General features: G+C 46.7%; 1 protein-coding gene across 4 annotated transcripts in view; it reads right to left on the bottom strand.

The window, feature by feature from the left end:
- The window catches only part of LOC146860386 (transient receptor potential cation channel subfamily M member 7-like), a 1286036-nt gene that overhangs the window by 161185 nt on the left and 1097435 nt on the right, over positions 1-27416 (bottom strand). For all 4 annotated transcript variants that reach the window (XM_085644245.1, XM_085644247.1, XM_085644246.1 and 1 more), the window contains 3 exons: positions 16660-16724; positions 10412-10452; positions 3756-3781 (listed from right to left, as the gene is read on the bottom strand). In XM_085644245.1, coding sequence (XP_085500371.1) covers positions 3756-3781; positions 10412-10452; positions 16660-16724 — 132 coding nt within the window. The remainder of the gene's footprint in view (positions 1-3755; positions 3782-10411; positions 10453-16659; positions 16725-27416) is intronic.

The following is a 27416-nucleotide window of genomic DNA, read 5'->3' as shown; positions in this document are numbered from 1 at the left end:
ACGAACCTGACATTCTGATCCTGACGGAAACTTGGTTAAATGATACATCTACACCCATCATGAACATCTTGCTACCCCCCAACTATGACATCACCAGACTCGACAGAATGGACAGGCCAGAAGGTGGGATAGCCTGCATACATCAGAGCAGTGTCCAACTCCAATGCCCCCGCTTTTTCTTCCTGTGAATACCTCTGCTTAAACATCGCCAGTAATAACAAACAAATCTGTTCTTTTCACACTTTCTACCACCCTCCTGGAGATAACCTCACATTTATAGAACAATTCATAGATATTCTAGCGTCAAATTACAGCCATCAAAATAAGCAAATATTCCTGGCGGACTTCAACCTCCACTGGGATGACCAGAACGACCCTGCGGTAAACAGCCTCAAAGCCTTCCTCGCCAACCTTAATCTCAACCAAATATGTAACAGCCCTACACACGACAAAGGTGCAATTCTCGACCTAGTAATCTCTAATGTGGACTCCACACAGCTCGACTCGATCCTCCCATGCGACTGGTCTGACCATCACATTATTACTTTCCAAGTCTTGGAAGAGGTTAAACGTCTCCCAACACAACCCCTGAGAACTAAGATCTGGAAGAGAAACCTGAAAAACATCGGCTCTAACCGTATAGCATCAACTAACTCAAACCCTCCATGTCCCCCGGAAGACCTAAACGATGTCCAGGGGCTGACCAATCACTACTTTCACTCCATGAACAACCTTCTTAATAACATAGCCCCGCTTTAACTGAAAAGAGCTTCCACAAAAGACTCAAAACCTTGGTACAATGGGAGGCTAAATGAAGGCAGGAGATCCGCACCCTCAGCTGACCACCTCAAGCTTCTAAGACTCTCCAGAAACTCCTATTTTAGAAAAATCTGAAAATCTAAAACAGACTTCTTCAGGACTCAACTAGACCAAGCCAAGAACCGCCCCAAAAAGCTATTCGATCTTATCAAAACCCAAACCAAGAGCATACCCAGTCTCCCGAACGCCATCCCTCTTAATCTACCCAATTGTGAAGAATTTGCCTCCTTCTTCGCTTCTTAAACAGAATCCATAAAATCATAACTACTCAAGTACCTATTATCCATCTCAGACATGGATAAGAATTCATCTGTGCCCCTGGCTGGTGCACAAACTAACATCCTCCCAAAATTCAAACTCAAAAACAACGCAACTTGGTCCCACTTCAACACTTACAGTGAAGACTCCATATTAAAGACGCTAACCTCTCTGAAACCCTCCAATCCTTTCACAGACCAGCTCCCGGCTAATTACTTAAAAGACTTAATTCCCCTATTATTACCTCTCTGGACCAAGATCATAAATACGTCCCTCCTTCAAGGATTCATTCCAGACATCCTGAAAACAGGTCAGGTGTCGCCTATCCTAAAGAAAACAACAGCTGACCCCTCGGACCTAAATAACTATCGTCCGATTTCTAACATACCTATGCTAGCCAAACTCCTGGAAAAATGTGTTAACTTGCAGCTGAACAGTCACATTGATCAATTCAACCTGCTTAACCAATTTCAATCAGGCTTCCGAGCAGGTCACAGTACCGAATCAGCCATGACACATGTAATTGACGACGCTCTAAAAATCCTGGACCAAAACGAAGCTTGCTTACTTATCCTACTCGACCTATCGTCAGCATTTGACACCGTCAAACATGACAACCTGCTTGAACTCCTGAAACACAGAATGGGATTGTCTGGTACTGTATTTAACTGGTTCACCTCCTTCCTTCAAAACAGATCCCAAACATTCAAGGTCAACCAATCCCTGTCCGACCTCATGCCACTCACATTAGGAGTTCCACAAGGCTCCTCCCTCTCACCGATCCTTTTCAACCTCTTTATGGAACCTCTTTTTTTTTTGTTGAAACATTTTTTATTGTTTTCAAAGCAACAACTCAACACACGTTCCACTACCCCCACCCTTCAAAGGAGTACTGTACATTTATCGTCGCTACCAATTATCCAGGAGAAGAAACATCCTTCCCACCCAGTCCCCTTTCCCCCCCCCCTCCCCCACCCCATGTCAGTGTGCCCCCGTCACCTACCCCTCTTCTGATGTACCCCACCTCCACAATGAAGTATGTACGGGTGCTCAACCTCTCCTTAACAAAACAGAGCCGTCCCTCGCGCCGAGCCAAAGTTTATGCGTCCAGGGCCTACCACTATTCCCCTCCTACTCCTCACTCCCTGCTACCTTCTGCCTATCAGATGTGCTCTCCACTTCCCCTGCATCAGACATCAACCCTCTTTATGGAACCTCTTACCGATCTTCTCAGCCTCGCCAAGATTCACTTCCATATGTATGCAGACGACACCAAAATCTACATCCAGATCCACTCACTTGATGACATCAAATCACTCAACTCCACTCTACAAAAAACCCAAACATGGCGGGGCCGAAAACCATTTGCAACAAAATTTCCTCAAAACGGAATTCCTCTTAATCGCTCCCCCTAAAAAAACTCCCACTATCCTGGATTGGCTGAAGCACTTAACAGCTCTCAAAGGACAACCTCTCATCGTCGACTGAGCAAAATCGTTAGGGAGAAGGCTTGACAGCAACTTAAAGATGCAGAAGCATATCAGCGCTTCCACAAAAAGAGCCAACTTTCACCTGAAGACCCTGCTAAAACTGAAACCCTTTCTGCCAGCCTTCGATTTCAAACAAGCAGTTCAAGCCCTAGTAATACCTAGAGTTGAATATGGGGCGGTAACCTTATGCTGCCTCCCAAGGTCATCGACAGCCCCACTAAGAGCCACTATCAACTCAGCTGCGAGACTCATCACGGGTTCAAAGAGAAACTCTCACATATTCCCTGACCCGAGAGCCCTCAACTGGATACCATTTGAAGCTAGAATTCATCTTAAAATCGCTTGTATGACGCACAAGGCCCTACACCACAATTCCCCGCACTACCTAGCTCAGAAACTGGAGCTCTCTGCGGGCAGCAGAGCCTCCAGGAGTGCCAAGACACTTCTTCTAAAACCACAACGATTTGCCAAGAAAAAACCTATATCCGCTCATTCTCTGGTATGGCTCCTAGGATCTGGAACGCTTTGCCCACTGAAACAAGAACGAACCCGTCCTCTGCCTCCTTCAAAAAAGAAGTGAAAGCGATCCTCATGGCTAAATTCACGTGAACTCTGGCCTGTTGCTAGCTTTACTGTATATTATAACTATCTATGTCTTTGTGCTCAATAGCTGTCATTTTGTATTTCACGATAGCAGATGTGTACATGTATATACTATGTATAGCTGTTTCACCTATATCTCTGTTTGCTACATCTTGTTTTCTTCATTTGACCTGTAAAACGCTCTGATACTCACAAGGGTCTTGTTCGCGCTATATAAAACCCTCAAAATAAATAAAAAATACCCTCCGAACTCATATTTATTATCAAGGTGATAATGAGCGATTTGAGTCAAGTTGTGACCGAGAATACTTGGGCAGAGCTTGATGCTTAATAATTGTGTTGCGGTTCAAGGTAAATGATCATCAGCAAAGTTAAACCACTTTACAATGACCACAGCTAACTGTAGAAGAAGATTCCACGCATGCTCTGTTAAGACGAAGACTAAAAATAACAAGTATTGTTCTGTACTCAGACCAAATATTCATTCACCAATAAGAAATGCTAAGAGGTAGCTAACATTTATTTGTAAATGTATCTAGATATAACTTCTCAAATGTGTCATTGCAACATTCATTCCACACTTACCAGTGAATCTTTTGTCTTCATGATGCCTGTGACAATAAAAAAAAAGGATAAAATGTGAGCCAATCGCAGAAAACTATTTCTACTCCTGTTATGTTAGGCTACGGGGCATTGACGTTAAGGAAACTGCTGCTGGACATAACAAAAACTGGAAAGGAGAATGTATTTGGCCTTCTCCTCACAGTGCAACTGTAGCAATGCTGTATTAGAGCCACCTTTTTTTTAGTGGTTGATACTCATTCTTATAACTTCTACTCAGAAGTGTTACAAGGTAAGAAGTATATAACACGCACTGGGAAAGACAATAGTCTCGTCTTTGACAGATGCTAGCTGACATTTTACTTTGTCAAGCATTGTTGCCAATGCTGGACAGAAAACAGCTCCAGGGAGAGGACATTTGCACATGCATGCGTCACCAAGGATGCGCATGAATGCGTCAAGACACTGCGGAGGACAGTTTTTAAAAATGTACTGTTCCATGATGGTAGATGCCCCCCTTGCAGTATTAAGTTTAAAAAGTGTGGGAGCAAATTGGAGCTAATGGCTCCTCTATAAAGGGAAATGTAATTTAAAAAAACTATGGGAAGGGGGACATATTAGCAACACAGGATTAGGAATGGGGTGGGGAGCAAGTAAATGATGCTGAGCAGTGGGAGCAATGAGGAGCAGGGAGGGGTGAGGGACCGCTATGGAGAAGTGAGGGGACGGGGGACAGGAATGGGAGGAGGAAGCAGCGCATGGGATAGAGAGCAAGAAAACACATGCAGTCCCATAGAGTGCTGAAAGAAAAAGATAAGTACTTCCCTGATGCTAGCCATGGAGGAATACAAGTCATACAATCGAAAGGAGGATGAAGAAGAGATGCTCTAGGGGAGGGACAAACAGAACAACAGGAATGCAAGCCATTCAATAAGAATTAAGCGAATGAGATCACAGCATAAGCAATGGGCTGACCCACTGCCCACCCTAATCACTGGTATTGAACAGAATAGGTCATTGACACCCTACAACTAATCGCTGTCTGTAGGCAGGACCTACAAAACATACCACTATGCAGAGCAGATACCCTAAGCAGAACCAGGTGTAAATGATTTGTTAGGTACATGTTATGTTTGTGGTGATTAGAAGGTGACGATACTGAGATGTCAAAAATGATCATGTCTGCACATTAAGGTTTTTTATAAGCCGTCGTGGAGTACTCCTCAACCACATGCTCTGATGGTTAATTCATTGCAGGGCCGGCTTTAGGGCAGTGCGACTGGTGCGTCCGCACTGGGCGCTGATCTAGAAAGGGGGGCTCTGTGCTTAGCAATAACTTATGATTTAAAGGCACATGCTACAGTGTTCCTTGTACATCCAGTTCTCAGGCAACAATGAAAATGTCAAGATAACTCTAGTGATTAATGTTCCTGATAGAGAGAGAAAAAACTTGGAGTTTTGTCTAGTGGCAGTGTTGACTCGCCATGAAGTAGCTCAGAAGGTTAATATGCCTGCTGCAAAGACCAGATCTTTATTCTATGCTGTGTCCTCAGGTAACGCAACTGGTGCTGTGTAAAGCGCTCTGATACCAGATACCGGGTCAAGTTCGCGCTATATAAAACTCCGTAAATAAAAAAAATAGCTGAGTGGATTAGTAAAGCCAGTCTTTACCAGCGCTTTAAAACAAGTGAAAATATGTGAGAGAGGGGTTATGGAGAGATAAGGGGCACGCTTGCCAGATGGTAGCGAGAGAATCCAGGAGGTCAGGGGCGCCAAAAAAGACTGGGTCTTTAGCATGAATGGTAAAGATAAATGAGCAACAATTCCTTAAGTCGGGAGGGGGGGGGGGGGCGGGGTTGGGGAGGGGAACAACTGTCCTGCATATTTCCAAGTGTAGAAGAGCTTTTTTGAGATATTTAGATCTGGCTTGAGTGAAGTGTTAAGTTGACAATAGAGAAAAATGCACTGAAAAGAAAATGTATAGTGAATACGCTCTTCCCAGTACAGCAGCTCTTCCAGTGTACCTCAATCTGGATACTGAAGTACGTGGACCCACCCACAGCTCCGCCAATACTTATCCATCCCGAATCAGGCACCCTGCGCTAGTCCTGAAATGGGAACCACAACTATGGCAGTGAACCTGTAGCACCACCCCTGTATTTTTATGTCAACAATCCATGCATTAAGTATCAAATAAAGATGTGTACCCATCAGTTGAGTGTGTCGTTTTAGCACGTAATTTTGAAAGTAATAATAGGCTACATTAGTACATATTACCCCAAGATGCTTCTATTGTTAACATTTTATTTGTAGTGTTGTTTCTTTGATTCCTATCTTAAGGTAATAGCACGACAGTGCTTGGACCTGGTTCAGATGTGTTACAGGAACCTGGATGTGACGGGGTTAAGGATAATTCTGACTCCGCTAAACAGCACATGCACATTTTATTTTGACATATTGTAGATTCTACTATGTTGTGCATACCGTTAAAGTCTGCTGTCCACCCCATCCAAGAAGCAGCAGCAGCCTGTCAGCTTGCAGGCGAACAAAGTTCAGGAAACAGACCGTTTCACCCCTACAGAAAGCAAAGTTATCTGGTAAAGGGGTGTAGTGTCTGCCCCCCAAGGTTGCCAGAGCGCCACCTAGCGGTAGGTTGCTGCACTGCACCAGGGCCAAGTGAAGACTGCAAATTAAACTGGGTCCCAGCGAAACCAACCATCTCTGCAAAGTTAAAGCTGGTTCTAGCGTCTGACACAAGTAAATAGCCTTCAGAGCCTTGAATACTGCTGTCCCTGTGCAAGAAGGGACTCAGCAATTCAAAATTCCATAGCCCTGCAAGCGGAAGACAAGAACAGTGCCTGCCGCCTCAGCGTAGTGCAGAGGAAGAGAGAATTTGTCATTCACCCCCATGTCTAGGCCGTCCACTGTACCCACTTGCAGTGATGGGAAGCAGCACAGCCCCATGACTTTGCTCAGATCAGTGAGTTACATACACACCATAAGAGCCACTGGCAAAGAGAACATCACACACTGGTAGAGACTGACCCCCCCAGCAAAGAGAAAGGAGTAAGTCCCAAGCAGCACAGCAAGACCCCAAAGCAGCATGCCCATGAAATGCAGAAGGCATCTGTGAGAGGCACAGCCAGGACTGGTGCTGAGTGCACCCCCTCTCCCCCACCCCAGTGGCCGTATATCACTACAGCAGCAGCAAAGAGCCCCCAAGAAGCACTATGCCGCAGAGCAGAAGAAAACACAGCACCTAGCAGAAGAGGAGAGCATCATAAGCTGAGCATTGCAAGCGCCAGGTGGCAAGAAGCCATCACCGCAAGAAATAAAAGCAAGCATGCCAAGCAACAGAAGAGGGCGCCCATGAAGGAGAACAGAGAGCACGAAGTCAGAGGTGCGCAGAAGGCCTCACCAGCGAACTTGACAACACGGGTAAGCGCCCAGGAGAGAGAGACCTCTCCACAGAGAAGAAGCAATGCTGAAGGCAACAGGGATGGCCTCCAAATCTCCACCGCTCCAGCGAACCCCGGCCCTGAGCCTAAGACAGCACAGAGTGGTGTCATCCCTCACACTGACTCACAACAGAGTCGCCAGTGGCACAAGACAGACAAGAGGAGAGTCCCACACTCTACGTGGCAAGCTGCCACCACAACATGTGCTCCAAAGACATGCGACACGTGGCCGGATGCCACATCGCACCGACAGGACTGACCCGTGATAGGTCCGCAGCAAAGAAAAGACAGTCCTAAGAACAGGACGTGACTAGTGACATGTCCGTGTGGCGCAAACATAAACCATGTGGCATGACTCCACCTCAGAGCAAGGAACCTGGTCGGAAAAAGGAGAAGAGCATGGCAGGATGCCACATCGCGAAGGAGGTGAAGAGCGTGGCAGGATGCCACACTGCTTAGGAGGAGAAAAGAGTGGCACAACGCCACAGGGCAAACAACCACCACAGGTGTGCAAGAGAAAAGAGAGACAAGCGATAAGACAGAGGACTCATGCCAGCACTGGAGAAGGTATTCAGCAACACAAGCCAGCCACTGGGGTGCACAGCCATCACTCGAGACAGCTTTGCGGGAGGACCAAGCATCAGCCGCTAGCAAGCCCGATCTGTGTCCAGGCCCCACGCTTCACAGTGTGACCGTCCACTCACCTGCCACCGGCTGCTCAGCATTGATGGCATCACAGGTAGCAAGTGCACCTACCACAAGACAACCGCAAGTGTCCATGAAGTTCCTCCAGTCCTCCAGACTCCAAGATATTGCCCTTAAGCATGATATCGCCACCGGTCCCCCCAAGCGTAATAAAGTAATCGTACTCATCACCCAGATGCATCACCAGAAACACCGAAGGAGCATTGAACCACCAGAATGGATCCAAATGCCTGAAACATCCGGAGACTGGAGACACATCCCTGGTGCCGGGGGAGGCTAGCCACCCAGGAACCTTCTGTGTGCCCTTGTAAACCGGAGGCCTGACAAAGAAGAGCCTACTCAATCATTGGACTATCCACCCTTGGGGTTGCACTTGGCTTGGCCGTGGCCCTGTTGGGAGTTCCGCAGCGATCCCTCAGTGCGGCCTATGTGGCCCCACACACAGACCACGCAGTCACATAGCAATCCAGGGGCAAGGGCCTCAAGGGAATTCCGGTGAGAGCGAAATCCCAACAAGAGAGATGAGTCTGCAGCAGCTCCATGACAGGCACCGGGAAGCATGGAGGTTGCGGATGGCGACTGGCCACCCGAAGACCACCTGAGGAAGGCATGTCCAGACAGCCAGACCACACAGACCCTGAGACATCACCCTTGGCAGGTGCAAGAGCAACTTGGTTGTGGTCATGTTGTCAGTTCCTCAGCCTATGAGTGCCTCTGCACAGTACACATGGGCCCGTAACAGCCCGGAGGAAACGGCTTTAAGGAGACTCATGTGAGAGGGGAGGCCAGGCAAGAGAGGGCAGTCTGAAGCCGCTCTGCCAAGACAACTGGGAAGCATCGCCTTCGAGGAAGGCCCTCATCCACCAAGGTCATCCTTAGTCTTTGCAGGTTTTGCTGGCCATTCGATCCTGAGCGCCGTCAAAAAGATCTCCAAAGTGGACTCCACCATTGCTCCAGATGCACCCCGATTTGAACTGTGTGAATAGTATCCAACACCGTGAGATCAGGCCAGTCCAAACTACATTGCCAAGGTGGACTAAAGCCTCCTGACCATGCAGTCCAGAGCCCCAGCACTGCCCAGTAGATGGCCTGAAGAGACTCAATGGTGCTGTGCATTTGTTGTTTGTTTCCCACAGGTTGGACTTTTGTTTGTTTAATTTCCAATAACGTTTGGGAGGGATGTAGTGTCCTACTGGACATGTTCTAGTGTTCAGCCTTGTGCTGTAACCCCACTCTACACCCACTCATCACAGGCATCACTGGTCAGGTGACCCTGCGAATCAAAGGGACCGGGCGCATGCGCCCTAGGCCAGTTACCAGTACCCTACTACTGTGTCCATGTGACTTTCTCATCAGCATGTGGGCCTAGCGCCCACGACACCACAAAGGGGACCTAATCTTTGAAGCACAGGAGGGTGAGTACTATCCAAACATCAAGTGTAAGAAACAGGTCACCTCGCCTAAAGAAACGCCTAGGACCAAATTGTAATTGGCATTAGGTGAGAAGATGTAATCCCCCTCTCCCCCCTCAACCTCACCGGAGTTGAGACTGTTCCTAATAGATTAGATTCTACATATGCGACACAGCCAAGAACGGCTTTTGCACAGCTTGGGGAGATTTATGTGCACACAAACGCATTTATGATTCTGAAATTTCACTAAATATGAGAAACCTCAAGATTAAAAATGCATTTAAAATGGTGGAAAATCTACCAATACATGAGAATTTTCTGCTGCCAGGGGATTTTGAGGGGTGTCCATGCAAAATGCATGAAGCACCCACAAACCGGAATGCTTGTTGAGATTTACACCTTTTGCATTGCTATTCCCACTCTCGCCATTCCCACTTCCTACTCCCAGAAAACACTGCGATAGCTATTTTTTTAGGGTGGTAGATGGAAGGGACCATCTCCAAATTACAGGAGGTTCTGAAAAGGGAGAAATATTTTCACTTTGCGGAAGTAGCAAATATAAATGTGGGAATAGATTTGGATGATAACTCCCAGGTATTTCTGGCTGCCCTAAATTTGCAGGAGAACACTGGCATTATGACTTGCACATCTATTGAAAAAGTAGGAAAACCCCTACATTTCTGACTGGTTTAAAACAGTTTTGTATATCGGGCACTACTGGTTTACTAAGTGAACAGGTCAAGTTAAAGATCAGCCTAATGAAACATAAATTGGGCAAGCTTTATACAATAACATAAGATATTCACAACACATTGAGCTACTTATCTTATTTTTGAAATTCTGTTGCACTATCAAAATTGATTATTTTGGGGGATTATAGATATTTTATAACATGTCTTTTGCACATTGTGAATCCCCAGACCTTTTAGAAGATTGAACCCAGAGTTGTGTGAACAGCACCAACAGTAAAAAGCACGTATGCATTATGATACTCTCACAGTGGTATTCCTGCATACAATGTAGAGAGAATATTGATAACTTTATTGCGTATAAACAATCTGATATTTTCTTATTTCGGAATACATTTAAAGTCAATATTACTCACTTCTTACTGCTGTCTGAAGATGATCGACTGTGCCTCATATCCTTGAATACAAATAAACATATTAAGGGCTAAGAAATAACATGTTAAAATAATTAGCATGGAATCATTTATCACTGTATGTTTTGTGAGAATTGGAAGTCGTGTACGATTCTGCAGTCAGAGAGTCCCACTAGGTCAACTCCATTCCATCACCACAGTCTAAATACTATCCCATGCTCCACTGGATTCAACAGAACAATGTAAATACAACCTTACCACTGACACTGTTGAATGTTAGCTTTCAATATCACATGTGCTATAACTTCAGAAGTAGTATGTGTAGGGATGAATAATACAAGAGAGCCAAGAATAATACAATAGAATAATACAGTAAAAGCCAGTCTCTAATTCCCTTCTTACAGGTGACTTATGGTGTCTCTAGAGTCGTGTAATAACAAAATGATGTAGTTGGTCAACTGTAATAATTTATTACAGTTGCATTCTGACTCATAATGCTTGCTGTCAGCAACTGAGGTGAAAGGTAGGTCATGGAGCATTATTACAGCTGCAGTTTTGTTGTGAACTCCAAAGTAAGACTCCATTTTTAAAACATTGAGTTAGCCCATCTGCTTTTGGTCCACATTCAGCATGTCATTGTTTTTCGGAGAACTTGTAAAAGTGTCATTTTAATCTAAACACTGATATGCTATTACATTAGGCGACACAAGCCTGACACAAACTTCTCAGTATCTACATCTCAAGGTTTAAGAGTGCACATGAAAGGAAAACATGTAGTTCATGTTGAAGTTTTTATCATGCAGGTTTAGACCAGTTGCACCCTGAATTTTAGAAAATCCCAACTAGATTTTGCAATACATGTAAAAAGTATGTGGTCAGTACACTATATAAACCCCTGGAATGATGACTGCGTTGGAGAACCTTCGCACCAGGTTATTACAAGAGGTCCTGCAAGACTGCCAGAGCATTCACTATTTTGTCAAGTGTCGATCCAATGAAGAGAGGAGCTGAGTCCAGCTGTTGTGTGTTTTCCTTCTGTCTCTCCTGGCTGAAGTCTGATAACACAGCTGATCTGCTGTGGACAGGTGTGCAGTGCAGAGGGCCGCACTAAACTCTAGAGGCAAATTAGCTATTCCATACTCTCATAGTGTAGTGCATACAAGCAGTGCAGGCGGCAATTCATGGACAGTAAAAATATGTTTACTCTCAGCCTAGGCAGTCTACATAAAGTGAACATGGAAGAAAGGGTTCCACCATCTTGTTATTAGTGGAACTAGATATTCTGGGTCAGGTCTATGTCCACTCTCCACAGGAAGTGGTCATATAGGACACCCAAGGGGTAGGTAGCCCATTGGCTACCACCTTACACTCCCCTTAACGTTAGTATTTAGGTGGCACCCTGACACCAGGGACTCCGATTCATCAACTGGGAACAGAAGGAGGACCAAGAAGAGCCAAAAACGCAAGAACTGTGGATCAGACCCGGATTTGGTGCAAAACTCTGCCTGCTGCTGTCCTGACAATTGCAAAGACCCAACTTGTCTTGCAGCTGTGCAGTCTCTAAAAGCCTTGGAGGGCTGCCAGCACTTGCCAACCAGCCAGCATCTCCCTTGAAGTGGATGAGCCACTTGCCTGCAGGCACCAACCACACCTGCCCAACACAGCCTTCTGTTGACCCCCAGGCCCACTAAAAGAGCAGCACCCAGAAGAAAGACTTTGTGGCTCCCAGAGGTCATTCCCAGCCCCCTGCAAGTACTGAGCCATAAGACCCTCCAGGAACCCTCCAGCACCAATACTCTGGGTAACAGAGCCCTTGCAGGAACCAAGGCTTGTTTAGTGTCCAGGGTGGGCACCAACCCTGCCAAGACTGACCTACCAATGAAGGATGTCAACATTACTAAGGCCAGCAACGAGAGTGGCCCTGCTGTCCTGTTTGCAACCCATCTCCAGGCCAACACCGAGAAGTGAGAGTCTCCAACGCTAGCGACCCGCCTGACAAAGCACTTCTGCAACCGAGCCCCACAGCCAGAGTCCGAGCCAACCAATGGTACCCCCTTACTCCAGAGACCCTCAAGAGCTGAGCCCCCCTTTGGGTTCGGCCTGAATTGTCCCCCAAGTCCCCACTTGCAGCCTTTTTCTTGTTACAGGTTTCTCCATTGACTTTAATGGGTAGCATTTGAGGCTACCATCGCGACCAGCACTTCTGCACCCACACACAGCAGGGCAGGCAAATCCAAACTACTGATGGTTCCTTAAGTCCTGAAAAATAACCAGGAGAATCGTTTGTAAGTTCACCTATGAAGTGAATGTTTCTCCCATAGGATAACATTACCGCTTTAGAGGCTCATGCTTCATATCTGAAAGCTGTGATTCTCGACTGTTTTTCTTTCTACATAGTGTACCTGAGTTTGGAACACTGTATAAAAAGCCAGAATCCTACAGATGCTCAAACTAGGAAGAGAACTGTGTCAGGTTCATGATTTGGGGGTGGAAAGCAAGGAAAGAGAGTAGGGGGCTGCTCAAATAGTGTCACCCAGTGGTTGACAACTGTTTGAGGCCAGTGGTAAGTACTGGAGCCAACAGACTAGGGGTCATGAAGCAACGCTGGAAACAAATTAAAAAGCAATCTCCAACTCCCAGGAGAAGAGCCTCAGTGGTACCATAAGCTGGGAGCGCTCCATGGGAGACAGGAGGGTCTGCAAGGCTACCATTCTCTCTGGATTAGTCCAGTGGCCCTGGACTAGGGACTAGGGAAATGTATTTAGGGGATGATCTAGGCCTCAAAGTAGTTCCCCTGCAGACTGTGAGGTGACAAATGGTGGGGAGGCTAAGTACTCCAGAAGGCCCAGTGATAAGGATATTCTGCCATCCTATTGTCGGTGGGTGGCAGAGAGAAATCTCTGAAGGTGGTGGCTGTTGCCAGAAGCATTCTCTTACAGTTACAGGCCTGCTCAAGGGAAGGCACAGAAAGGGTCGTCACCGGCCTCCTATCCTCAGCGGCAATGGCAGGTCCCGCACTCTTGGCCATGGAGAGCTGGACGCTTAGAACATTGTGAGATTGGGACACTTCTTTCTACCCAGTCCGAAATGGCCTCCAGCTCAGTCAAAATAAATGTGTTTCCGTCTACCATGAAAAGAGGCGAGAGTACTTAGTGCCCTGGTCCCAGAGTTTCCTCTTGATGCCTAATAAGTAAAACTGTTACTGTTGGACAGCCAGAGTTTGGCCTGCAAACAACAGCACCTGTCGGTTTTCATCTTAATGAGCACCACTCAGATGACTTCATCCCTGCCGCAGTAGTGAAGTAGGCAGGCAAGGAAAGTAGGGGGAGATAAAAAAACAAAGAGTGAGGTTATAAGCAGTAGTTAATGACCTGATCCACCCTGCCATGAACGGTACTGGGTTGGACCCCTCAGCGCCCCTTTGGACCCCAACCACTCATAGATTAATCCTCCTGAAGTGGCCTTCCACATCCTCCACTGAGCTCTTGAGGAATAGCAATTGGTTGGTCAAGCCTCAGAGTTGGAGACAGTAGTCTTGAGTCATTGGGGCAGTTACACCATTGCACTCTCTGTTTAGGGTTTAGGTTATCCTCTCAGCCAGCTTTCTGTGATATGCTTGGAAGAAACTGAAATCTAAGCCGAAGTCATCCACTTTGGCCTTCAGGACTGCTTTGTAAAAGTTGATGACAGGTTGTAAGGTGTTGAATTTATCCCTGGATAGTAGCGCAGCTGTCTCCCTAGACGTCTGAAGAGAATCCGTCAATATCGGAGCTTTTGCGTGAGTTGATTTAATGCGGCCTCTGCTTGACACAGGTGTTAATGGTGTAATCGATGGGTTCTCCTCCTGGAGAAACCCAATGATGATGCAGCATGAGCAGCTCGGTGTCAGATCAACACTGTGCTACCCTATCTCCACTCAGAACTCCTGCTTTTCCCGAGAGAGGAGACTGCAGTGGTCCAGGCTTCCAATGGCAGATGAGGAATGACAGGCCCAATCCTGAGGGTATCGAGCACTGACTGTATCATGTTCAGAAAGGTGCCAGATACTTCATCATATCCTCCGGTTATTGGTGCTTGCAAATTTAGTGAATGGGGCCCCCTCAAGAGCCGGCACCCCAAGTTTGTGAAAGGCAGCCCGGAGAGCAGGCGCTCAATGTGGTCACAGCAGGGGATAATGCCCGCAATACAAGGAGTACGGAGTCTTTTGCTGTCGCTATTAGAGCTGATGAAAGACTTTACAGGGGAGCCGAGTCCTGTCTGAAGGATTCAAGAAGCCCTGGGGGGAGGGGTAACTGTTCCAGTCACCCGAGCAACATCTTTCCTCTCAGGATGGCAGTGCAGAGTCTGAAAAATGGGGCGGGGAGACCTCTCCAGAGTCCAAGCAGGTAGTGGTCCTTGATCTACGTAGCACTCAACCTTGCCTCCTGTAGACCAAGGCAGAGGAGAATACCGGTAGTGTTGCCGTCTTCCAACAGTGATACTGGGTGGAGAGCAGAGATCTCACCGATTAATGTCTCAGACTAGAGCCTCATAGGTATGTTGCAGGATTGTTGGCCCTCAGGCACATCCAGTAGTTGTGTAGGCCAGCCCTCTGGGTCCGCTGTTTGTTGCAAGAGCCTTAAGGCCCAGTCTCAAGGAGCCACGGTAAGATTAATGGGAACCGAGGACTTAGCAAGTATAGGGTGTCTCTGTTTTTCAGAATACAGTAAGGACAAATGTCGCTTCCAGAGGCATTTGCAGACTGGATAAGCACAGTCCTCAGTGCGCCTGCTGCTGACTGTAGGGGAGGCCCTAGTCAATCTCCACAAACCTCCCAGGCGTTAGAACTGTGTGGAGGGCCCATACAGGGAGCTGATATGGGTGGGGTCATAAGAAGCAGGACAAGGCATTGGGCGACCACTGCAGAGCTGACTTACCGGTCTCGGCCAGCTTTGATAGGGGCTGGGGCCCCGGTGAGCCAAACACAGATTCTCAAGGTGGAGGGTCTTCTTCAAATCTCAGCTTCGCCATGCTGGAGACCTGTAGGCAGATGGGTGTCTTGGAGAGTCCATGCTGGGGCCTCTCAGGCCAATGCCACCCATGAGAAAAGACACACCAGTTCCAGGTGCTGTCCTTAACCAGACCCACCCCGATTTGTTCAGAGGGCAGCCTGATGGTGTGTAGATTTCTGCAAGGGGATCGCAAAATTCCAGGGTTTAATCTGACTAACCAAAACAATGAATTGCCATATTTTCAAACTGAAGCTGCTGCAGTGCTCTAATGATAGGAAGTTTGATTCCTTAATTATTAGCGCCTACCAGTTTCTCCCAAGCCACTGAACCAGAGGTGTATTTGATAAAGTACAGAGGTAAGCGAAAATAGAACTGCATTGTGCTACTATCTTAGTGGGCATTTGTCCGATGATATTAGTGTAGAAACACCATTGAATAAGTTTGAGCAGCTTTCCCAAAACCTTCACTAGTGCATCAAGTACAGTCAGGGTGACAATTCTCATGGAAGCTACAATCACCCTTCAAACCATCATTCAGAGATGTTTTTAAAGAGAGTGGTAAACTTGTTACCCCTTTGATACCGAGTGTCTGAATCACTCCTCGCCTCACAGAACATAACTTTTCAATGGTATATAACCCAGCCCTGCTCTATTTTTCATGTCTTTGCAGAATCAAGACAAGTTGCAGTCAAATCCAAATTACAAATTGATACATGTGCTGGCCAGTACTCCCGAGGCCACTTACAACTTTAGGATCAAGCTTTCTTAGTTGGAGAAGAGAAGTGTTTTTTCACTACACTTCCATGAAGAACGCTTTAGACAGGGGCACGATTAGAAGTACTGCTCCTGGACTCCATCCCTCAGCACAACACAAGAAGAGTGTTCAACACTTTGACCGTCTTTGAACAAATGAGTTACTTTCTATGAAAGCTAGGTTACATTTTTAGTTCATTATTGCTCCAACAGGCATACTAGAATGGTTTGACAGACGCCACTATTCCTTGCAATAAAACGCACACTCTCCAATGTGCTTTACACATTGCTATATCAACTGAATATCCCTCCAGCAGGCTGGAGTCATTTACAGTATTTGGAAAGCAAAACCGGAGAAAGGCTTTGCTAGATTTGATGATCTATATTTTGAAACGTAAAAAAAGCTCATTTATAAAATGTTGAATGTCTAAAGGCGCGCTTGGTTGTAGGAAATGAACCTGTTTAACATAGATTTACAGCAAATAAATATGCGTTTATATATACCAACCATCAGTAACGCAGTTTTAGAATCCACCTGGTCCGTGGCTTCAAAAGAAGCTGCCTTGCTCAAATCTAGAAAAATACAGAAAATATCGAATATTGTAAGTGTTTATTTTGGGAACGAGAACTCGACAAACTTGTTTCCCTGCAAATAATTATTATTTCTATTCTGCTGCTTCACAGTTCAAATATTGTTTTCCTCCCTGTCATAGGATGTAAACCTTCCCTTCGAAGATCATCAACAGTACAGATCCTCTGATTGATACCCCCAGTTCACAAAATGAAACCAATATTATCATTAGAAAAATTAGTTCAACACTTATACAGGGATTTACTCAAAGATTTTCATGAGAGAGAATCTACTCACAGGGATGGGGAGAACGTGATCTACAGATGGAATGCCATGTACATTTATCCATACCCACAAGCTACACTTCCTGATATTCACAGACTCCTCTCCTAGTCTTGGCCATCATAGAACATTTTGGAAATGTGCTCACCCACACCCAGTGCCACCTACCCATATCCCCCGTTGCTACTCTACCACAACCCTCCATGCCCTGTACCCCTGACACAACTCCCGGCAGTGCTGCCTCACCTCGCTGCCCAACACTGAAAGTGTGTTCTACTGTGGCACCTGCCATTTCACCTGCACCTTCCCACATCCAGCTAACTCCCCCGTGCATCTCACACAACCAACAATACACAGCCACACACACCCGACCCTGTCCCGCATACTCCTCAATACTCGCTCCCTCACTAAACATGTGTTGGAAGGTGGATTATAAGTATTGGTAAGTATGCACCTACCACTAGCAATAAGGCCACAAATGCAATATAAGGTCAAGACAAGGTTTCAATAAATTATTCCCTTGCTCAACCCATGGTAGCTGGAAACGAGCAGGCAGGCTTAACTTAGGAGACGGGTGTGTGAAGCATTTAAAAACACCAATACATCAAATAAGTGAGACACAGCACACAATATAAAAAACAGGATGGGAAATATTTTTATGATTCAAATTACACAAACAACAAAAAGCCAATATAGTGAACCGCCGGAGATATGATTTTTTAAAGAGTAAACACTTTCTAGTGCTTAAAAACATATAACACCATCTGGGGACATCTGGTCGAGCTCGACCATGCCACCATCCAACTTTGAGGCCGACCGCGATGGAGCCCTGGTTGGATACACTAAGCAGAAGGCACCAGTCAAAATTTTACCTTCACAGGTAGAAACATTTCTGGAGGGTTTTCTCTTGTCGTTGAGTGATGCTCCTCTTTAGGCTGGGATTCGAGTCGATGACGGAAGCTTGCCTTAGCGCAAGGCCAGAGTGAAATCATGGAAGGCTTGAGCTCTGGGGCTTTCAGCAGGGCAAGCCTTAAATCTAGACCTGGTCGCAGTTCGACGTCGGCAACCTGACTCTCGCCGACCAGTCGGTCGCCTTATGGAGCTTTTTCCAAAAGTTGCCCTAAACTTCTCCAAGCGTCTAGAACTTCTTCCTGAAGTTGCTCTTGAGGCTTCAAAGTGTCCACAGCACAAATCCAAGGTTTGAGAGTCTCTGAGTTGCTCGTCGGATGTTTTGGACCACAATACCCACAATGTACCTGGCCAAATCCTTAAAGGTCCACTGGACATACTCCAGGCTGGGGAATTCTTTGGGGAGATGGTGCAGGTGAGCTCTGTTACCCTGTTGCTTTCAGGGAGTCCACCCCTTAACCCTTTTGAAGCAAGGCAAAGTCCTCAGGGCTATAGTTCCAAGTGTGCAGCACAAGCAGTCCTTCAGAGTGCAGTCCTTTGGGGTGCAGACCCGGGTTCCAGCAGGGCAGTCCTTCTTGTAGGTTCAGGCAGCAGATCTGACATTTATTCAATGTTCTGGGGTGACAAGCAGGGGGGAATCCCTGACCAATGGGTTACAAGAAGCCACCCAAAAGCATGACAGCTTCCTCAAAAATGTGGCATTTTCTTGTCCCTCAAAACACTGCACTTTAAAATTCAAGCTGGAGAATTTCTCTCCATAGGAGTAAGAGCTCGCTAAGCCAACCCACTGGTGTGGCTCATTTCCCTTAAAACTCCCTTTCCAGATCTCCTGCAAATTTCACTCTTGGGACTGCCATCTGGCGGGGGTACAGGAAGAGGAGGTAGGCCTGACTGGCATTCCCTACTATCCTGCTCTCTTTGAAGCCCAGTTTGATTTACCCAGCCCCCTTTCTGGCCTTTGCTCTGCAGCTGCAGAGCTCCCCAAATCAGATACCCTCTTATCACTTCATCAAAGCAGTTTGGCTAAGCCTGTTAAGGGATGATCAATCAGAAGAGTCTACTAGAAGGCTAGTTTTGGCTCACAGAAAATAAAGTTCTATAACTTTTTATCTGTATTAGTTGTCAAAGGTTGAACTGTGGCAGGTAGCTGTATTTATCATGACCAATCTTTCAAGTCCTTGAAATATTATTTTAGTTAGATCCTGTGAATAGATACACTGTATTACGGTGTTATAATGTTAGCCTATAGAGCTAAAAGGCTACAAAGAGGGGCAAGGGGGACTACATTGGTAGTTTTTCCCTCATCAGGGCATATAAAACGTATTTTTAAATGTCCCTGCTTATTTGTACATGACACTCTACTCTGGGGGCACCTAGGGTAGACCTTAGGGATGACCTATATGTACAAATAAGGTTGTTTAATACTTTGGAAGTACCTTTGAATCCAAAGTCTAATTTGCATGAAATTTAAATTTAAAAGCAGCTCGCAAAGCTGACTTCTACAATGACAGCAGAAAACACAGCACTGCACACTTAAGTGCCTCAAAGTAGATGGGCCTCTAAACCTACATACACTACCATATACTAGGGACGTACAGGTAGGTTGTCAGTGACACTTGTAATTACACCAAATTTCCATATACCTTTTTAATCAGAGCACTGGCCCTGGACTTGGTTAGCATATCTCAGGGCACAGTCAGAGTCGGTTACCACCAGTATCAGTAAAAAAACACAATGGGGGTGATCAGGGCAAAAAGGATGACCTTCTCACAACATGCCACTGAAATTTGGAATCTGCTACATGACCACTCATCAGATGTGCTCTTTCTGACCAGATCCTCGCTGATCCCCTAACCGGCCCCAGTCATCACCATAGCAATCCCCTCCAGATGTAAGATTGCAGGACAGGACAATTGGACCTGTAGTCAAAATCGCTATCATTTTCAAATAATCCACCCAATGCTCCTCCACCTCGGAAATTACCACCAGCAACATAGAACACTTAACCATCAAACTCCTCTTCACTGCCAATTATATCTTGAGTGGCCCCCTTTTCTACCGCCTTTCTAGACCACACACTAACTTCAGCAGTATCATTGCAGACCTTGTTGCCCTCCAGATCTTTGACCAAAACCTTGAGGACCCCCCTTACCACCTGGCCCACCATCAGCACTCAATAAATTGCAATTACCATGCCTTCCATACTGTCCAGAGCACTCTTTGACCCCTGTTCTCACCACGTCTTCATCAAAAGACTAGTTTTCATTTGTGAAACCATCGCCTTGACCCTGAACAACTTTGTCATCACAGCCACCTACCCGGATGCCTGTAAACACGCCACGATAGCACCCATCCTCAAGAAACTGTCAGTAGACCAGAAGGTGGTAGCCAACTGTTGCCTTGCCTCCCCTATAAACTACCTAGCATAAGTCATGGAAAAGATGATAAACAAACACCTTGCCACCCATCTAAAAAATAAGCACCTCCTCAACATCACTCAACCCAGATTCTGGCCCAACCACTGCCACTGCCTGCATCGCTGCCACAGACAGCATCCGGATAATCATGAAACGAGGTGACACTGTGGCCCTGAATGTACTGGACCTTTCTGCAGCCTTCAGCTCAACTCCCATCTCATCCTTATCCAACGACTGCATGAAGCCAGCATCCAAGGACACACACTTTATTGGATTTGCTCCTTCTTGACGGGGCCTCACTCACTCAGCCAGCTTGGCCCCTTTCACCTCAGACACCATCAATCACATCTGTGGAGTTACACAAGAAAGCTCACTCAATTCTGCTCTGTTCAATACCTACATAATCCCACTTACCACCATTTTCTCTCCAACAGGACGCCAAGTACTGGGACCAATTTCTCTGCCTACATGACCTAAGTCGACAGATGGATGAAAACCCACTGCTGCAAATTAAACACTGGCAAGATGGAAGTAGTATCTTTGCCAAAGAGACCTCTCTCTGGGACTCTGCCAAACGGCCTGCCGAACTCAGATCCCACACTACTCCCGGCTACCAACACAAAGAACTTCGGAATAGTAATCGACAACCAACTGAACAAGTCTGGCCAAGTGTACGCCGTCTCCGTCTCATGCTTCCACACACTCAAGATGATCTTCAAATAGCTCCCCACCAATACTCGTTGCACCGTCAACCAAGTCCTCATTACCAGCAAGCTGGACTATGGCAATGCATTCTATGCTGGAATCAATACTCAACTGACCAGAAGACTTTGGATCACACAAAACTCAGTGGGCAGGCTCACACTTAACCTTCCACAACGCACTCACATGACCCCACACCTCAAGAGCTCCACTGGTTCCCAATCCACAAACGAGCACTCTTCAAACTCCTCATGCACACATATAAAGCCTTACATAACACTGGCCTTAAGTACCTCAACAGCTGCAAAAAACTCCACAAACCTACCAGTTACTTTCACTCCCCTGAACTCCTACTTATATACCATCACATTTGCAGGATTAGATCGAGCAGTCGTGTCTTCTCCTAACTCACTCCTAAAGCCAGGAACAACTGCCCTTGCACCTTAGAGTCGCCTCCACAGTTCCTGGATTCTGCAGGAAACTAAAGACCTGGCTCTTCATCTAGCCCTGGCTTGGCCCATACAGCTTTGGCTTTAGTGCCAGGATACCCTCCCAGGTGAGTTGTGTGTGGTGCGGTAAGGTGAGGCAAGGTGAGGTAAGGAAAGGTAAAAAAGTTAACATAACATATTGAACAACAAAAGTAAATCTCTTATGAAAGTGGGAAGGTGAATGGGATATCCTAAAAACTGGTGGAAAAGGAGCAAATATTTTCTGAGTGGAGAAAGAAATTAAAAAAAAATTCCATCCCACAAATGGTGATGGCAGCTAGAAGAAAATGCTGCCTTCCTGAAGGTATTGCAATGTATTAGATGTTGCAGTAGAGACATGATCTAGAGTTCTCTATGAACACCATGAATCATAGGAGGACCAGTGATGATCATAGGATCTATTAGCTGATCTCTTTTTAGAGGCTTACAGGGAGCTGGAAATAGACAGGGACAATAACTTGTTTAGAAACCCTTCCGTCTCAACATCTAAGCCGATAGTTTTAGATGGGCCAGGATCTCTAGAGCAAGATGAGGAAATGCCAGCGGGAAGGGGATATTTGAAAGACGCAATCCGGTTCCACCTGTAGACGTCTCAGTAAAGGAAACTATGGTCTCCTCATCCAAAAGATTCACTCCAACACCATCTCTGCCTATTACTCCTGTAACCTTGCTAAAACCCTTGGGATTAGAGAAATGGGGGAAAAGCATAGAGGAGACCCACTGCCCAAGGACTGGTTAAGGCATCCATGCCCGCTGCCCTGTGATCATGACATATCACAGAAAATGAGGTAGTTGGACTGTCCAGCGCCCTGCAAACTGATCTGTCTTGGGGGGGTGTTCCCACTTTCTACATATCTCCTGAAAAATAAGAGGACGCGGGATAAAGGCCTAAGAACTCGTCAGGGATCCTTTGCTATATATTGCTCTGAGGTTCGAGAGGTTATTCTCTCTCCAAGAACAAATCCAGTGTGCTAATTGGTTAGGGACTCCATTCCTGTACCAAACTGGTGGTTTAGGTTGGCCATGGTCACAGTATTGTCCATCCTGATGACCAAAGTCCTCCCTTTATAAACTGCAAAAAGATCTGAATCATTCTTCAGATCTTCCATAAGTTCCTTCAAATTGTGTGTGGAGGGTGCTAGATAGCACAGCAGCAAGATGGCCTCTGCTTAGCTCAATTCAGCATTCATCCATGGTATTTGGGCATTAAACTGGCTGATTTTGCACTGCAAGTCTACTTTAAGAGGAGGTGCAACCAGTGATATCTGATTTGTGGCCCGAACACCGACAGAGGTGAGAAAACGATGGATGGTTGCCTGCAATGCGGCCTTGTGTACCAGTCGCGGGGACCCTCTCTGTCAGGGGAAGTGGATGGCGGCACTGTGGAGTCTGTGCATTAAGGGCATACTGGAGGCTTGCATTTGCCGCACGCGTGACGCTGGAACGATCCTGAAGGGCTATTAGGTGAGGTGATCAGCCTCATAGAGATGAGCCTGCCCTTCCCCGGCGGTGAGTACTGGGGCTGTGGGAGGGCAGACAGAGCCACTAGAGGTGGCTCTGTCTGTGGTGGGGTAGCAGAGGAGTGATGTGCTGCACAGCCCCTCGCACTATCGGACGCGTCTTGTTTCAGCCCCGGACGAGAGCTCTGCGAGCTGCGTTGACGACCTGACATGAGAAGGTGGAGTACTAACCTGGAGAGAAGACACTGCACATATCGGCACTGCAGGTAGGCCCTGCGACTCTCGGTGAGCTGGATCTTGACCCTGCTCCGAGGACCTGTGAATTTGGACCCTTTCCATCCCCTTGGGCTCAGATTTCCAAGCGGCCTGGTCATCTTTGAAGTGCCTACATTTCGGAAGAGCCTTCCTGGTCTGGGACACCTCCCTGTAATATTGGCCTGCTTATGCCCCCACCACTGGCACTCTGTTGGCACTGGGAGTTTGCAGGGCTTTGCGAGGCCTACATTTGAATGCTTGCTCCACTGGGGGCAGAGATCCCCCTCCCTTTTGGGCCCTGATTGCTGGGAGATTCGCTCAACTTTATAGTGTCTACATTGGGATCTACCCTGTTTGAGCCCCCTGTCCATTATTGGCCTGCTTGTGACCCCCCCACCCCCTCCCATTGGAGCTCTGCTGGTGCTGGGGTGTGGCAGGGCTTGTGTGTGCTGTTGACCATCAGCAAGACTCCTGCACAGCTCTTTAACCCAGCTTTCCAGCACCCTGGGAACATCTCTGTTCTTGCACGGTAGACACTTTGAGGCAGGCCTTAGCAAGCAGATCAACGTGAGCCTGATTCTCTTGGGAGCAGCGACGCCAACTGGGAGTGGCGCTGTCCGGCAACTGCCTGCCCTGCTGGGCTGCAAGCCATGGGGAAACCAGTTGCGCGTCAGTTGAAACTGCCACTTGAAGGAAAGCAGCAGACACATAAAACTGAGCCAGAAGGAGCTGTAGAGGACCCCCCTGGACGGTCTCAGGGAGCTTACATGGAAGACTCAGATCTGAAGGAAATATTGTTAGAAATCAAGAATCGTCTGCGCGCTATTGATGTCAAGATTGACCTTCTCATTAGCTGCATAGATCACTTAAAATAGTGAGCGAATAAGCAAGAAACTTGAATCCCGCGCGTCTAACAAGGAAGACTCTCAGACAGAGGCTGGCAAACATCTGCTCTGCATGAGTAAAGTCCTAGAGGTCATCAAACTAAAAAACAAAGATTTAGAAGCACGATCATGGTGCAACAATTTCTGCATAATTGGAATTCCGGAATCCACGGTGATTGATAAAATGGAAGATTTTGTTGAGAAAATGTTGCCATCGTTATTTGAGGACGTTCAATTGGCTGTCTTCATAATGGTGTGCACTCTCAGGTCACTAGGCTCGCACCCTCCCACTGGCGCTCCAGCTTGACCTATAATGGCTAGACTTCTTAATTATAAAAGGTTGCGATGTGATCCTCTGGCTACCTCTTGAGCACCACTCCATTCAATAAAATGGCAATACGGTCTCCTTCTACCCTGATTTTACAGTGCAGGTGGTCCCACTTGATTCCTCCTGGCCAAACTGCTCCTCCAAAAGGCGTACATTGCCCACTCCTTGCTCAACCCTGCCAAGCTGCAGATACACCATGATGGGAAACCCCACTGCTAAAGCTGCGCTGAAATTCTCTCTATAGGTTTCAACACAGAAATTAACTTCTCGAGCAGTGACAACAAAATTCGACCACTGGAGTCGCTGGGTACCCCGGTGGTGCATGCTGCCTCTACAATTGCAATTCAACTGTGGCCGACATATCGACTGCGTCCTGCCCCGTATGATGAGAAGATACCTCAACCAGCTCAGATTTTCTTATGTTGATGACTATATTTTCTGATGCCCATACTGAATTTAATTCTGGTGCACTCGCATCCCATCGGCCACCCAGTTCCTTCCTCACTGGGTTGTACGCCTGACTCTTTGATTCAACACGGAATGAGTCCCATTGTGCATGTTTATTTCTGGGATGTGGTTATGGGTGGTAGGTGGGATGAGGGCACTCTACTAAGTTTTGGGGTTGAAGTGGCTGAGAGATGGTTTTGTTTATTAGTTTGTGTTTCATGGTTTTCTTTCTCCACGTCACACATGGCAGGGCACCACACTGAGTCAGCCACCAGCAAAACTATTGGGCCACACTTGGCCGACATTCATTGCAACATGCCACCCACCTCCTGCAGTGCGATGACCACGATCAGATGCCTGACCTGGAATGTCTGTGAGTTGAACGACCAGCAGAATGCCAGGTTATTCCACGCTTACCTCAACAAGCACCACATCGACATCTGTTATCTCTTACTCCCGCCTATTCTCAGGTTGGTGCGCGGCGGCGCATAGAGATCTCCACTCTAATTATGCTTGGGGGACTGCCATAATCTTACGCAAGGGCTTACTCTGGCATCTGAGCCAGGCCACCTGTGACGTTAACAGATGATATGTCCTTCTCCCTGGCACACTCAGACTTCCCGTCATACTAGCTTCCATCTATGGCCTCAACACTGACTGCCCTGACGTGTCATAACTGATCACTGGCATGGGACTAGAAGCTGTTATATGAGTTGGGCCATCTTAATGTAGTCCTAGATCACATGATGGACCGCTCCGGTGCACCATGATGACTCAATCCAAACTCTGCCATGCAACTTCACACACTGATGAGGGACAACTGCTTGACCGATATCTGTTGGCAGATGCATGCAAACAGAGTGGAGGGTACCTGTGTTACAGTAGCACACAGCGGGTGGTAGTGAATAGATTATTGGCTGCTCACTCAGGATATCCTTACCTGGGTCACCACCATGATACATTTGCCATGTGCCCTTTCAGATTGTACCCCTGTCCTTCTGGAACACTCCCCGCCCCTGGCCTCTTCGCGGGCCTTCACCTGGCGCTTGGCTCTCGTGGCCCTATGCAACTCAGTTTTTAGCGGCGAGGTCCGAACTACAATCATGGACTATTTTGTCAACAACAAGTAGTAAGTTACTTCCCTGTCAACCACATGGGAGGATTCCACAGCTGTCATTCACAGAATTTGCATTGCGAAGCAGTCAGATATCCTCAAAGCGATCAGGGCGCAACTAGCTGAGCTTGTGCGTGACCTTTGGACTCTCAAACTGTAATTCTACAACATGAAAAACACTTCACCACGGCGGCCATTCATGCAACCCTCTCCCAATTTGAGGCTATGATGGAAACTCGGTATTTGTAGTGGGAGGCGACTGCACAACGCTATGGAGAAAGAGACCCTTCCAGGAAGACGCTCGCTAACATGCTGCACAGGCCAAGGACCTCTGTCTATGTTGTGGAGCTAATCAAAGACCATCAAGAATGACAGTCCACCCCTGCTTGACTGCTACAAACCATGACCTCCTTTTACTCCAAGCACTACAGCGCCACAATGGTGGCGAGCGAGGAGGAGCTGCCGGTGTATCTTAATACCATTCAGTTGCTTTGGCTTGATGAGCCCATCGGCTATACCTGGACTCCACCTTTACAATGCAGGAAGTGCTTCAGGCCATCCAGAGCCTTCCCAGTGTTAAGGCGTTCGGCCTCGATGGGCTCACCACCTCCTTCTACACAGAATATGTAGCTCCTTTGGCCCCGCATCTTCTGGCAATGTAGGAGGCGGGTCTGGCGTCTGGTGGGTTGCTGCCGTCCCTCTGTGAAGCAGTGATTGTCACGATACTCAAACCGGACAAGACTGCCAATTGATGTGACTCATACCGGCTGCTCTCAATGCTAAATATTGATAGTAAAATATTTGCCCAACTCCTCGCTGTAATGATGTGAAGCCTTAATCTTGTTTTGAGATATTTATTACATGGACACAGAGCAGTCCACTTGCTTCCAGTATCCCAGTCTCCAGCAAGTGACCAAAATAGATTCCCTGTAGATTCTACGTGGTCATGACTACACAAATATAGTTCTTATCCATGACATCACTACATCTTCCCCCTACTGAACAAACAAAAGAAAACTACAGATAACAGATGATAAATAATAAAAATAGAAAAGAGAAATAACTGTTAACATTGATCAATCAGTCTTTGAGGTTTCTTTTGTATCCTTTCTGTTCTTATAAGAGGAGCACAATCACTGATACCATCTCCTTCTCTGTAGGTTTTATTTAGGGGCTTACAAACTTTTTGAAATGTGCTTTATTTCTTATTATCACTTTATTTTCATTCTGAGCAGTGACAGCTGAACCTTTCATCTTAGTCACTTCCAAAGGAGATGGGTGAAATCTACTCATAGACTTTCTTCTTTGATTTTGCCTTACCAACACCACATCCCCTATTTCATAATTTCCTCTGCGAACATACTTTCTTTGTTCTGCATTCTTCTTCATTTTTTCTTTCATTTTCTCA

Source organism: Triturus cristatus, chromosome 3_1 (assembly GCF_964204655.1).
Source record: "Triturus cristatus chromosome 3_1, aTriCri1.1, whole genome shotgun sequence".
NCBI lineage: Eukaryota > Metazoa > Chordata > Amphibia > Caudata > Salamandridae > Triturus > Triturus cristatus.
Note: the sequence above shows the minus strand (reverse complement) of the source record. Positions and strands in the feature narration are given on the sequence as shown.